Source organism: Primulina tabacum, chromosome 14 (assembly GCF_025594145.1).
Source record: "Primulina tabacum isolate GXHZ01 chromosome 14, ASM2559414v2, whole genome shotgun sequence".
In the NCBI taxonomy this organism is placed as follows: Eukaryota; Viridiplantae; Streptophyta; class Magnoliopsida; order Lamiales; family Gesneriaceae; genus Primulina; species Primulina tabacum.
Window position 1 is genome coordinate 37835375 of NC_134563.1, and position 15547 is coordinate 37850921.

General features: G+C 37.9%; 1 protein-coding gene across 4 annotated transcripts; it reads right to left on the reverse strand.

Annotated features, from left to right (window-relative positions):
• Positions 1–7661: 7661 nt before the first annotated feature.
• Positions 7662–10198, reverse strand: LOC142525228 (putative choline kinase 3). Of its 4 annotated transcripts, none has more exons than XM_075629443.1 (8): positions 10056–10198; positions 9400–9777; positions 9176–9297; positions 8887–9085; positions 8673–8790; positions 8547–8594; positions 8045–8145; positions 7662–7953 (listed from the first exon to the last, which is right to left on the reverse strand). In XM_075629443.1, the coding sequence occupies exons 2-8, from the start codon at positions 9745–9747 to the stop codon at positions 7840–7842; spliced, it is 1050 nt and encodes a 349-aa protein (XP_075485558.1). In that variant the 5' UTR covers positions 9748–9777; positions 10056–10198; the 3' UTR covers positions 7662–7839. The 4 variants fall into 4 exon arrangements, with proteins under 4 accessions (XP_075485558.1, XP_075485557.1, XP_075485560.1 ...); XM_075629442.1 differs by having other exon boundaries at positions 9400–9765; positions 10056–10189; XM_075629445.1 differs by lacking the exon at positions 10056–10198 and adding an exon at positions 9888–10043.
• Positions 10199–15547: the final 5349 nt, after the last annotated feature.

The window sequence follows — 15547 nt, forward strand, 5'->3', positions numbered from 1 at the left end:
ATTGTCCGACCCAGCTCACTTGATTCACCCGGATCACATCATTGGCACCGTCTGTGGGAAATTGAGCTCACGACGTAGATATGGCTCCCACTAGAAGAACGAACCAGAAAATTTCTCGGGTCCCTAGAGAAAACCCACTTCTTTCTGGTCAAGGTGGTCCTCCACTTACTGACTTCAGCCCACTATCACTCTGTCGCCTGAAGAATTGGCTAGGATTATATCCGATGTCGTCGAGAAGGCCATAACGAGAAAGGCCCCTTCTCATCATTCTACTCAGCCCGAGAGGGAGCTGGAGCGAGAGCGAGGAGGGGAAAAGGAGGTGAGAGTGGAGGAGAGGGAGTCCAGTGCTGGTTCCAAGTCTCCTGCTGTGGCCAAAGAGTTGGAGGAGAAATATTAAGATCTTGGAGGGACATGTCGGTGATCGAAACAATGCTCGGGTAATCACTAAGGGATGCCCTTTCGTTAATGCCATCGTCCGGGAACCTCTGCCTGGGCATTTCAAATCCGCGAAGATCAAGGATTATGATGGGAGTGCTGATCCTGAGGAGCATCTGGCCCGATTTGAAAATATGGCTATGTTGCATTGCTATTTGGACAAAATCAAGTGTAAAGTGTTATTGACCACTCTGGTTGACTCAGCTCAGAGATGGTTTCAAGGACTGACCCTTCAAAGTATACAATCTTTCAAAGACTTCCAGAAAGTGTTCTTGCATCATTTCAGCAGCAGCAAGAAATATAAAAGAACAACTTTCAGCATGTTTGAAGTAAAGCAGAGCCATGAAGAAAGTCTGAGGACATACATTCGGAGGTTCAACCGAATTGCTTTGGATGTTCTCTCATGTGCCCCTAAAACCAAAACTATTGCATTTACTCAGGGACTACGAGAGGGAGAATTTTTCCGATCATTGACCAAGAAAGCGCCCAGGGACTTTGAAGATCTTTTGGCCCGGACAGAAAAATACATCAATATTGAGGAAGCCCAGAAGCAGAAGAGGTATGCTTTAAAGAGAGAGAGAGGGGTGATCGGGTGGCAAGACCTGAGGATAGATGTCAGAAGAAGGTTAAACCCGGGCATTTTCTCATCATGTGCCTCTGAAAATTGCCCGGGACAGGGATGTCCAAGAGTGCATCTCAGAAAGATCGCAGGACCTAAACCGCAATCCACAGCCTGTTAGACCTAAGAAGAAGGGATTCTGTAACCTTCACAGAGTATGTTTTCACAACACAAATGAATGTCGGATATTGAATAAGGATTATGTCCAGCCTGCTGCCCCAAGATATAATCCATCAAGTAAAAGGCCAAGATTGCCACCTTGGACAACTCGGCGGCTAGGACCCAGTTCCCAAGAAGACTCACGAGGTGCCTCGGGCGAAAGAAAAATCATGACTAGGAAAAAAAATGCCTCATTCCCTGCTTTGGGAGTGATAAAAATGATTTCTGGATGCTCTACAGATGGTGATTCTAATCGGGCTCGAAAGGCCCGGGGTAGGAGGGAGTGCTTTGAGGTTGAGGGAGTGAGAAGAAATGAATTGGTTATAAGTTTTGGACCGGGTGATCTCAAGGATTTTAGTTTTCCTCACAATAACGCCCTAGTAATCCAAGCTCGAGTTGCCAATTATGATGTTATGAGGGTCTTTGTTGACTCATGCTACTATGTAAATGTTATCTTCAAAGAAACTCTGGTGCAAATGGATTTGCAGGGGTATCAGTTAGAGCCAGTAGAAACTGCTCTTTTTGGTTTTGTTGGTCATGTTGTGTATCCGGAGGGAGAGATTATTCCGCCGTTGACTCTCGGTACCCGGGAATTAAGGAAGACAGTCATGACCACTTTCATAGTTGTGGATGCTCCTTCATCATATAACATCATATTGGGACGACCGACCATGAATGAGTTGAAAGCCGTAGCATCCACATATCATAAAAATATCAAATTTCTAGTTGGAAATCAAGTGGGAGAAGTATGGGGAGATCAACCCTCCTCCCGGAAGTGTTATGTAGAGAGTCTGGGTGGATCAGAAGAAAGCAAGACGGGAGGAGAATGGAGGAGGTTGTGTTGAAGAGGTGGAGAAGAGGGCGGAGAAAGGGGATGTGCATTTTGTGGCAGAAGATGAGCAGGAGTCGGTGAAGATTCTACCAGGAAAGGAGATCCGGGTGGCTGGAGATCTTAGCTTATCCACCCGAGTCAGTTTATTAAACTGTTTTAAAACTAACATTAATGTCTTTGCGGTCCCAACAGAAATTAGTCAAGATTTCACCCATGATAGCTGAGCATAATTTGAATGTCATCCCGGGATCCCAGCCGGTGAAACAAAAGAAGAGACATTTTGGTCCGGAAAAGGACAAAGTGATTGGTGTACGGGTCCGAGAATTGTTGCAGACCAGCCAAATTTGAGAAATAAAATTTCCTTCCTCACTCTCGAATGTAGTGTTGGTTCCTAAGGGTGCCGAGAAATGGAGGATGTGTGTAGATTTTCGGGATTTGAAGAAGGCTTGTCCCAAAGATCATTATCCTCTGTCCCGGATTGATCAATTGGTGGTTTCCACTGGGGCTATGAGTTGCTCAGTTTTATGGATGCATATCAAGGGTACCATCAAATTCCTTTGGCCAAGACTGATCAAGATAAGACCAGTTTTATCACCTCGGGAGGCACATTTTGTTATGTAGTTATGCCTTTCGGGTTAAAAAATGCTGGGGCCACCTATCAGCGCTTGATGAAACGGGTTTTTGCTAAGCAGTTGGGAAGAAATATTGAAGTAATGTGGATGATATATTAGGCAAATCACGAGAGATTTCATGCTTCATTCCGGATTTGGAAAAGATGTTTGCCACTCTTAAGCGTTATGGAATAAAACTCAACTCGGCTAAATGCATTTTTGGGGTAAAGAGTGGTAAGTTTTTGGGTTTTGTGGTGACTGATCGAGGAATCGATAAAAATCATGAGAAAGTCAAGTCAGTGCTAGACATGCCATCCCTCGATCTGTTCAAGAAGTACAAAAGTTGACCGAGAGAATTGCTTCACTTTCCCGGTTCATATCGTGATCTGCACACCGAAGTTATCCATTCTTTCAGATCCTTCGGAAGTATTGAAAATTTGGTTGGAATGACGGGTGTGAGAAAGCATTCAAAGATCTCAAGATTCACTTAGCCTTGCTTCCATTCTTGATAAGGCCAGAGCCCAGGGAAAAATTGTTTGTTTATTTATCCATCACAGAGTATGCTGTTAGTTCAGTGCTTATACAGGAAGAAGGCTCCGACAAGAAGCTTTTGTAATATGTTAGCCACGCTCTCAGAGAAGCCGAGCTCAGGTACCGCAAAATGGAAAAGATAGCCCTGGCCCTTGTCATGACTGCCCGGAAGTTACGACCTTATTTTCTCTCGCATCCAATCATTGTGCTTACCAACAGTCCTCTCGGGAGAATCATGACTTACACTGAGGTCTCTGGAAGAATGGTGAAATGGACAATAGAGTTATGAGAGTATGATATTGAGTACAAGCCTCAGGTCGCTATCAAAGCACATGCCCTGTCAGAAATGATTTGTTCGGATGAAGAAGAGGTGTGGAGAGTATTTAAGGATGGAGCATCAAGTTTAGCCGGATGTGGAGTGGGAGTGGTGATAATAGCCCCTCCGGGAGAAAATATTAATTGGCTTTGAGAATTGACTCTCGGATGACCAATAACGAAGCAGAATATGAGGTTATTCTTGCTGGAGTATGTGCTGCCCAGGAAATAAGAGCTTTCCAAATCATCCTTTACTCCGATTCAAAATTAGTTACTCAAAAGATAAAGAGAATTTATGAGGCTAAGGATGATTGGATGCTTAAATAGCTAAAGCTCATCAAAACCCATTCAGAATCTTTTGTGGATTGGAGTATTGAGCAGATCCCCCAAGAGGAGAATGGTGAAGCAGATGCCCTGGCTAAGATGGCCGCCTCATTGACAGAAGTCAATACTCGAGAAGTATTGCATGTTACTCGTCTAATTCTTTCTACTGACGAAGAAGTACTTCCAGCGCAAAAGGATTCATGGATGAACCCTTTGATTGAATTCATAACACATGATAAATTACCAGAGGAGCAATCCCAAGCCCGGAAGATCAAAAAGCAAGCTCCCAGGTTCTATCTTTTAAATAAAGTCTTGTACAGGAGATCGTACCAGGGACCTTTATTGAAATACATTGTTATTGGAGAGGTAGAATATATCCTATGGGAAATTCATGAAGGGTGTTGTGAAGAGCATCTCGGAGGAACATCATTGGCTCGAAAAGCAATGCTGGCTAGATTCTGGTGGTCCAGCATGAGCCAAGACTCTGCCCATGTGAAGGGTGTCAACATCTTTCTAATTTTCAGCACATCCCAATTACTCCTATGAAACCTTTTTGGGCATCTTGTCCTTTTTATCAGTGGGGAATGGACATTGTGAGACCTTTCCCAGTGGCTCGAGCTCAAAAAAAAATTAATCCTGGTTGCAGTAGACTACTTCTCCAAATGAGTCGAAGCTGAACATTTGGCTAAAATCACCGAAGAAGAAGTGTTGAAATTTCTCTAGAAGAACATTGTATGCCGCTTTGGGATCCCCAGAATATTAATTTCAGGCAATGGAAGGCAGTTTCATGGAAAGATAACGTCCTGGTGCTAAGAAACGAAGATCACTCAGTCTTTCACCTCGGTTGCTTATCCCCAAGCAAATGAGCAAACAGAGATAATAAATAGAGTTATTATACAAGTCTTGAAAGCCCGACTACAAGGAAAATGAAAAGACTGGGTGGAAGAATTATCTAGTATTCTCTGGGCATACCGAACAACACCCCGAGCACCCACTCGAGAAGCGCCTTTCAATTTGGTGTATGGTTCTGAAGCAGTCATACCTGTGGAAATCGGATAATCTTCTGCCCGAGTAGAATCTTACCCGGACGATACTGATCAAAGCTGGGCAATGGAACTCGATCTTGTGGAGGAGAAGAGAGATCAAGCAAAGATTCGGATTGTAGCTTATCGGGGTCGTATTATGAAATCATACAATAAACGAGTCCAGATCCGAGATTTTCAAGTAGGTGATTTGGTGATGAAAAAAGTCAATCCAGCTGAAGAAGTGGGAAAACTTGAAGCACGATGGGAGGGCCCTTCAAGATTACCAGGAAGGTTAACTCGGGAACATTTTATCTGGAAGATGCTCAGTGACCCTCTCTTAAGCGACTATGAATTATCTTTCACTTGAAAAAGTATTATGCTTGAAATGTATCTATCATTTGAAGTGATAATGAAGCTCTTTTCTTCCGAAAAAGTGTGTGAAATATTATATCTAAACCCGGGAGGCATGAGGCCCCGGCTAGTCTATGAGTCCAGGGATCCGTACCCTGGCCCGGGGCTCCGTACCCTGGATATTTTATAAGTCCAAAGACCCGTACCCTGGCTCGGGGCTCCACACTCCAATCATTTATTAAAGGAGTCCACACCCTGGTCCAAAAGCAGAAGTCCACGCTCAATTCTTACAAATCTCGGTTATTTTTCAACACTTAAAAGGAAATATTTTTGAAAATTTAACTTTTTTTTTGAAATCAACTATACTTTTTAGGTGAACTAAAACGTTATATGATGGATCGGATATGGATGCTTATTTTATTCATAACCAAAGTAAAATGCGTTTGGATCTGAAATTACTTTATCGAAAATTTTGCCGAGATTTGACTCATCTGGGTCGTAGAAGGCTCAAAACTTTTAATGTTTAGTTTATGCAGGAAATGGTTAGGATGTTTTTTGTACTAGGAAAATTCAATGAATTTAGTTGGAAGTTGTCCAAGACCCAAAACTTGGAATGTTAAAGTTTTGATGCAAAAGTTGTTTTATATAAGGTCAATTCAATGAATTTAGTTGGAAGTGATTATTTGTTCGTCAATTCAATCAATTCGTAGCTTTTAATCAATTCCATGTTTTAATACCAAACCCAGAGTGTGATTTCAGGATCAAACCCAACGAAGAATCCCTGCTCTCTCTCAGGGCATCCACAATAGTGGATATAATACATGTCACGTCATTCAAATATCCTCTCCATCTAAATATTTACCACTGCACACCATTGATTTGTGTGTCAGAGCAATACCCGGTTACAAATTTGTAACCGGGTATTGCAATTTTTTTTATTTCTTCAAGCCAGCGTGAGTTTCACGCTGACTTGAGACACGTGCGTGCGTTGCACTCGCGGGTCAAAACGTGTAGTTGACAATTAAATGGAATACGGGATCGACCAAGCCTGGGTCGACGAAAACATTGGTCGACCAAAACAAAACATTGGTCGACCAAAACAAAACATTGGTCGACCAAAAACATTGGTCGACCAACAATTGGTCGACCATTTGGTGGACCAATTGTTGGAAATGGTCGACCGATTGTTGGTCCATGGTCGACCAATTGCAATTGTTGGTCGGCAAATTATTTTGGTCTACCAATTGTTTTCATCGATCATTTAAAACATTGGTCGATTATTTGGTCAATTAATAACGTTAGGTTTTGTATAGTACATTATAAATTTTTTAATTTTATTAATATTTATTTTATTACAAATTAGTTATTCAAAAATAATCGTTATAAACTTTCTAGTGGTATATTTCAATAAAAATATAATACTAAATAATAGATGAAAGTAATTAAAGTGGTTAAATGATTTTATTTAATTGAAAATAAAATATTAATTAAAGTGACAGTGAGATCCATAAATATTTGGTTGGTGTGATATCTGATTGTGAAATATGATATATTTGAATAGAAAAATATTTGATTGATGATGTGGATGATGAGTTCCACAAATATTTCAATGAAATATTTTTCTTATTGTGAATGACCTCAAAATGCATGTGCGCTCATCAACTTCAGTCTGTAAATTGCTTTTCAAAAACCCTTCACGAAGGTATGCAAAAATACCCAAATCTCCGTTTCCTTTGACGACTCTGTATATCAATTCTTCATTTTCAAAAAACCCCACCGATTTTATTGCATGATTTCACCGACCCACATCAATTCTTTCCAATATGTTAAGCAATACATGAGGAAATTAGTTAAATAATCTCGGTAACTCTTTTTTTAAGTAAATGACCTCTTCAAGTGTATTTAAAAGAGGTCATTTTCGTAAAAAACGAGTTGACTGAAGCGGATGATATTAATCTCAAGTTTGCTGAGGCTAGGGAGGAGATAGAATCGGCCATGGTGTCCAAAGAGACGGTGAATGTGCTCGTAGAGCTGTGGGTGAAGTTGTTGATATGTATCAAGGGCTGCTGAGAAAGCTACCTGAGAACGAAAAGCCTGCTATTTCAAAGGGCGACGAGCCTCAAGATTGAGCAGCTCAAGGTTGAGCTTCAACAGTTGGATGAGTAGTGAGTTTTGGGATATTTTTTCCAAATTTTCCTACTACCTTCCATATTTCAAGGATTTGTTTTTGGAAGAAAGCTACTTCCTACATTTTTATATTATGATGATTGTGCATTTTGGTCCAGAATTCGAAAATTTTGCAAACAGATGTTTCTACCCTAACCAATTAATTAGGAATGTGATTTTTCTAATTTAACTACAAATTAATATCGACACAACTGGGTAAAAATGTCACAAATGGAAGAAATCTGTGTAGTTGCGGAGTTTCAATTCTTGAAATGATAATCGCAGTAAAGAGATAACTGGAAACAACTGAAAATTGCAAAAGTCGCCTATTACATCCTCTGTTTTTCCAACGAACATGGTAATATATAGTCTAAACACCTTATCAATATGAAACACACATACCGAATGTAGAATCAATAGAGTGAAATCCCCTATGCATATCTACAATACAATATATACATGTATATATTTCTAAGCTCCACTAGTCTGTTTTTCATTGAAGATTCCATGCTTTCTTGACCAATACTGCTCAAACCGTTGCCTGGCATACTCCATGTAATCAAACTCAATGTGATTCACATATCCCTACACACCAGGAAACAATCCCAAGTTTATACTTTACAAACACAGGCATTTTACAAAACAAGTCTATTTTCTTTTTCCAAAAAGGGCTTACTGAGATAATCCCCCACAGTCCCCAGAAAATGTGGTTTGCAAGAGTGTATTTCTCCACCTCATCAACAAGCTGCTCTATTTCAGTGTTGCTGGCCTCATGGTCTGGATGCAGGCAACAAATTGAAATGTCAATTCAAGCTTGTTTTTCACTACGAAAACTCTCAGTAGTTGAGTATATATAAACAAAAACCTGCATCATAGCAAGTTATACTCATCCTCCTTTTTAAAAGCCACAAAAGGAGATAGAGATGTAGCTTATACAACCCAACTTTCTTCCAATTCCAAGTTGGTGTTTCTTTCCCCAAAAAACAACGATTTTTATTATATTATTCTCATTAAACAACAAAACCTAATGTTCCAAGCATTAGATTTTTAGCATATTCCATGAATTATCAATGATAAAATCTCAAGATTATAGATAATTTGTTAAAAAAATTGACAACAAAACCTATGGTGAATGGTTAGAATAAGAATCTCTAATTCACCATCCAAGTATAACCAACCTTCATCACTGAGGTATTGACGTATAAATCTTTTGCGCTCTTCTAAACCTATAGAAACATTCAACGTGGATGTGAGCAAAATTGTAAACAACTACAAAGTTAATCCTTTTGTGCACGGGAACAAACCAGGATATTTGCTATACTTCAAGACATGAGGTGTATCGGTATGATAATTTGCTGCCATTTCACAGAAGTGATTTGCAATATCATAAGCCACGGGGTTATAACTCGCATATTCATAATCCTATATACCAAGGAGAAAAGAGATTATTAGAAGTCCAGTACAATCTATATCCTCGCGCATTGTAACTGAGATATCCAGAAGATTTGTGAAACTTACAATAATAGTGATGGATAGTGTCTCGTCATCGATCATTATGTTACCGTACTGCAGATCGTTGTGGCAAAAACCAATCTTTCGGGTGTTTCCTTCGGATATTGAATTTTCCAAAAAGTCAATTTCTTTGTCTAAGTTATCCAAGTGGAATTCCCTCGCATGTTCGGCAGAGCACAAATTCTTGGCCTCTTGAAGCCATTTTCTGCAGAATCAAGGCAAGAAATTTTTATCAGGGTAAAAAAGAGCCATTTAACTGTCTCTCGTTTAATTTCCTTGGCAGTGATTTTTGTACCTCATTCTATCCCACAGGATAACTTTCTTAGAACCAGGCATATCGAGATTGTGAAATTCTCTTAGTTTCGCTGCTATGAGGGCAGAAATGATAGGATCACGAAGATCCACAGCCGATAAAGTCTGTTGTCAGTTGGATGATACGAAACCAAATGAATCAACATACCTTCCAAGATAAAAATGCAAGCAACATGGGAACAAAATAACTATCTGACATTCACATACCCTGGCATGGATGAATTCCTCAACTCTACCTTGCAAGAACTGACCAAGAAGCTTGGGCCCGTAACCAAGCATAGATAAACATTTGAAAGTCTGAATCTCATCCTCCCGATCAAAGAAAAGATCGACCCCTTCGCCATAAATCCGAACTAAAACTGTTCTTGAGGAATTTCCCACCTTAGTTGCCCAACTAATTGTGTAAACCTCATTAGTCATGGCACCACTTAGGTGATTTATCTTCAAGCTACTTTTATCTATTGCATCTCCCCAGTTTGAAGCAAGACATAATAGGAGATTCATCAATTCTTTAGGCAAAATACCTTCCATAAATTCATTAGTCTTCACCGCCATCGATATCGATATTCTATTCTAGTCTTCAACCTTGGGAAGACAGAGAAATATACCTTGATTAGTTAGCGCGCCAATCCAACTCCATGGGGAAATCCTTTGTAAAAACAAAATATGAATTTGATTCTTGAAAAAAGCCCCACCATCCAAAAAGTCAATCCAGGAACCAAAAGAAGCAATTTTCCAACAAAACCGATAAAAATGATGGAAGGTTCGATTCAGAAAATCCCGGATCATGTTTCAAAAACAGAATCCCATTTCAGATAAATGATCAAAATCGTTACAAACAAACATTCAAATGTATAACTCACCATAAAGAAGAACATTAATTCAAGAATATAAAATGAATCTTTGACGAGAGCTTAAAGAACAAGCTGAGGTGGGAAAATTCACAAGGAAATTGAGAATCAAAATATATATTGATTAAAGCACGCAACACACATATATATTGAAAAAGTCAGAGAACGTCTGATTTGTCGTAATAGTATCTGGAGACACGTCCGGTAAGATACGCGGACATATAAACAAATACCAATAGAATCTTGACACGTCGTTTCCGGGTACAAGTCTTCTCATAATCACTTTTTTATGCCACCAATTGTTTTATTCCTTTATTCAAACTTCAACGCATCATAAAAGTCTACGACCCTACACACTAGTAAAATAAAATGGGTCACCTTAAATTATTTTTTAAAATTATATTTTAATTCTCCACATTTTTATCATATGTTGTCAATGTATAATATAATAATATATCACGCAAACTGATTTCATGATTATAAAAGACCATATAATTTAGTTTAGGATAAATTAGAGATAAATCTCTAAACTTCAAATATATATTTATTCTACTTTCCTATTCCTAAATTTTTTTTGTTAAAACTCCCTAACATAACAAAAATGACAAAAATATTCTTATATGTGCTAATTTTAATGATTGATTTTATTGGGCTTAGAAATGATACAAGAACTGATATAAAATTATTTCAAATATACAAATTTATTATTACAATGTAATTAAATGTTTGAGAAACAAAATTTTCGCAAATAACATGAATCTGAACCGATGTTCGAGATTAATTATCTGCGGGATATATTCCAAAACTTTGGAATATTTGAAACAAGAAGATCTAACCAATGTTTGATATCAAAACAAAGAACATATCAGAGTCCTAAGGTAAACTTATGATTCAAAATAACATGTTCCTAGAAATAGTATGAGTTTCTTCTAAACTTTTCGGAAATCTAAGAGAAATTCAAAAGACAGTACAAATTAATGTAATATGCTATATTATGTACCACAAAATGTGAAGAAAATTCTTGAAAACTAGAAAGAAATTCTTAGAGTATTAATTGAGATTCAAACAAGAATTCAAAACCTACAACAACAACCAAGTTCTAGTAAAAGGACTTCACAAGGAAGGTTATGGTGCAGAACCTTTATTAAACCAAAAAGAGAATGCCAAAGTAATGCCAAAACCTTTAACTGAAGAAAAAATGATCAATTTAATTAAAATAGTCTCAGAAAAAAAATTAATCTGATGATAACTTTAGAAAAGATTGGTCTCGATGATCTCCAAGACCTTGCAGAATCTTTTGTAAATCTCAAGATTGTAGATCTAAATATGAACACAACTGGGGGTGAACCACCCACCATAACCTGATCATCTTCTCAGAAGTCACCAAGAGAAATTGTGAAATCTCAGAACATAAATATGAGAGAACCCCAATAAGATTTTCATGCTTGTGGAGAATCACACCCAGCGGGAACAAAGTCTAGGAGAAGTCAAATTCCATCGCACCAAACACTCTACGGGAAATCTGTTTTAGATCTTATACATCCTTATGTGGTTATGCTTAACTTTGATATATTGGATTTCAAAAACAGAGAGGATCTTATAGATGATTGAACATCAGCTATGAGAATCGCAGCATGAACACTTGATCTTAATAGAGAAAAATTCATTAAAATTTTAAAAATGAGTCATATGAGATCAGTTAAAATTTCTTGAGACATGACTTTAGTGGAAACCAAAGAGTCAGTCTTAGCCGGAAAATCTCTTAGTGAGATAGGCGGAAGAATGGCAACCCTATCTAAAACACAATTTATAGGGGTATACTATTTTAACAGTCAAGATACAAAGAATAAAAAGAAATACACTCAAACAATGTATATGCTTGAATTATATGACATATTTTTAATGGATGAATATAATATGTTATTCACTAAATATAGATGAAATTCATTGTTTAATGTCTCACATGCAAAGACTACATACACATTGTTTTACGTCTTTGTGTGAAGATTCACTCAAGTAATATTTGAAGTTCAACTCTCTTGTATATGTGTGAGTGATAGTGTGTGAGGAATTTATCATTTACAGTGTACATCTCAAATGTATCCTCACACAAGGGCTTGTGCTCCCAACTAGCTGATTTTTTTCATGATAAATGCCCACGCTTTGAATTCTCTTCAAAAGCTCTTGTTTGATCTTCTAGATGTTGTATTTGTAGGCCCCAACAATGATATATACGTTAGACACAAGAATATGACCGTTTGGAAAGTTTCTGTATTGTTTCTGAGATTGCAACGGTCAAATTCGCCTTGCTGGACATTTTCCCGACTGGTCAACTTTGGTCAACTCAACTGGTCGTTCAGTTCAACTGGTAAGCAGCTGGTTCAGTTCAGTTCAGTTAGTCAGCTGTTGGTTCGGTTCAGTTCAGCTGGTTCAGTTGGTCTAGTCCAATTCAACTGGTTCGGTTCAGTTTCAGCTGGTCTGGTTCAGTTTCAGTTGGTCAACATCTGGTTCAATTCAGTTGGTTGGTCAGCTGGTCAGCAGCTGGTTCAGTTGGTTCAGTTTCAGCTGGTGAGCTGAAATCAGCCTAGCTGATTTCAGTTTGTGCAGAACCAGTAGCTTCATCGTCATTTATCAGCATCTTAAGCTTCCATTCAGACTTTGACTTCTGAATATGATTTGTAGATCATCATCTTATCTTTTCAACGCATACCAAATCACTTTATTTCAATAACCGAGCTTAGTGATATGACCAAAATACTGCAGCTGCTCAAACCCAACTGATTGTTGTCTTCGTGCGATCAGTTTCGATCAGTTATGATCAGTTTGACCTAGATAACATCAGATTTTGCCTAACTAATGTGCAATAAAACTTTTTCCAAATTTAGTTTTCTGATCAGTCAAGTTGGCGGATTATCATTTGGATAATCCAGTTGAGAGATATCTTCAAAACACCTAAGCTTGCCAGAAATTCAGTTTGTGCAAAATTCAGTTTCAGCTTGTTTCTTGTTTTAATAACTTGACAATTGAGTAAATATGTTAGAAACACAACAACAAGTTTTGTTAACATCAAAATCAAGATTGCGAACATAAAATGTTCCAACAATCTCTCTTTTTTTGATGATCACAAAACTTGGATAAACAATCGATTCAACTAACATATTTCTCCCACTTTTTGTGTAAATCAAGAAATCATATTTTCAAAACATTTTAAGCACAAAATTTTCTCCCCATAAATATTTAAAAATAATCTATCCATTAAAATTATAATGAGTTCTCCTCCTATATTTTTGAAAGTTTGAAATTTATAAAAGAAGATGGATAACTAACCAATTTTATCAATTGCTCATTTTCTGCCGCAGCACATATGCACTGCCTTCAATGAATAAACTGCTTTTTCTCGAGCATAAGTAGGATGCAAATTTTATACTGCTGTAATCCTCTATGAGTCTAGTTTGCAACGCAAAAAGCGGTTTGTCGTTTGGACACTCGAGCAAAGAAATATGTCATTTTTCCTACGGTTGCTGCAAGCTGCACGAAAATTCAGTTTTGCATATATATGTTTAAAAAATCTGAAATTTTCGAATTTTTAAACATCAAAATCAATTTGAATGTTCTTTCAAGAACAACCCGCTCAGATACCAATTGACAGGATCGGTTAAGGGGTAAATCATTGAGCTACAATAGCTCGGTTCTTGAAATATTGAACACCGATGAATTAAATCGAGTTTGATTTTCAAACCAAGCGGAAGACACTCGAAATAATCCTTCGTAGAAACCAATTAAACATTTTGTAAAGCATTTAAAATATATGAAAGTTGAATGAGTAAAAATATTTTGGTTGAAGCATTTTATCAAACATTTGATATGCAATATTTTGGTATTTGAAGAACACATAAAATGCTTCAACAATGCTTCTTTAAAAACAGTGGAAATGAACAGTAATGCAATAAACAAATATACACGAATTTGTTTATGGATGTTCGGAGACTTCAAATGCTCCTACGTCAACCCCTTCTTCCCTTTGGGAAGGATTCACTAGAAGACTTTGATTTATACAACTCTTTGTACAAACCCACTCTGGAAGGGCAGCACCCAACTAGAACTCTTAGCACTCAAGATTGTAGGCAGCACCTCACAATCAACATATTGTTTAATGTCTCATATGCAAAGACTACAAACACATTATTTTACGTCTTTGTGTAAAGACTCACTTAACTAATATTTGAAGTTCAACTCTCTTGTATATATGTGAGTGATTGTGTGTGAGGAATTTATCCTTTACAGTGTATATCTCAAATGTATCCTCACACAAGGGCTTGTACTCTCAACTAGCTGATTTTTTCATGCTAACAGCCCATTCTTTGAATTCTCTTCAAAAGCTCTTGTTTGATCTTCTAGATGATATATACGTTAGACACAAGAATATGACCGTTTGAAAAGTTTCTGTACTGTTTCTAAGATTGCAACGGTCAAATTCGCCTTGCTGGACATTTTCTCGACTGGTCAACTCTGGTCAACTCAAATGGTCGTTAAGTTCAACTGGTCAGCAGCTGGTTCAGTTCAGTTAGTCAGCTGCTGGTTTGGTTCAGTTCAGCTGGTTCAGTTGGTCTGTTCAGTTCAACTGGTTCGGTTAAGTTTCAGCTGGTCTGGTTCAGTTGAACTGGTTCAGTTTTAGTTGGTCAGTAACTGGTTCAGTTCAGTTGGTTGGTCAGCTGGTCAGCAGTTGGTTCAGTTTCAGCTGGTGTGCTGAAATCAGTCTAGCTGATTTCAGTTTGTGCAGAACCAGTAGCTTCATCGTCATTTATCCAGCATTGTAAGCTTCGATTCAGACTTTTACTTCTGAAGATGATTTGTAGATCATCGTCTTATCTTTCCAATGCATACTGAATCGCTTCATTTCGATAAACGAGCTGAGAGATATGAACCAAATCCGCATCTACTCAAACCAACTGATTGTTGTCTTTGTGCGATCAGTTACGATCAGTTATGATCAGATAATATCCAATTTTTCCCAACTGACATGAAATACAACTTGTTCCAAATTGTGTTTTCTGATCAGTCAAGTTGGCGGATTGTCATTTGGATCATCCCGTTGAGAGATATCTTCAAAACACCGAAACTTGCCAGAAATTCAGTTTGTGCAGAATTCAGTTTCAGCTTGCTTCTTGTTTTAATAACTTCACAATTGAGTAAATTTGTTAGAAACACAAGAACAAGTTTTGTTAACATCAAAATTAAGATTGCAAACATGAAATTTTCCAACATCTTTTGATTTGAGAACGTGGCTCTGTTATATCAGCACGCCGATCCAATCAAATGGAGAGTTTTTCTCAACACTCTAGCAGGGGCCGCACAACAATGGTTTAATTTGATTGAGTCAGAGAGCATCCGGACATTTCAAGATTTTTGCATAATCTTCTTCCACAGATTTGCAAGAAACAAGAAACAACAATTGACCATGCTAAGTTTTTTTGGCATGAGACAACAAGAGCAAGAGAATATGA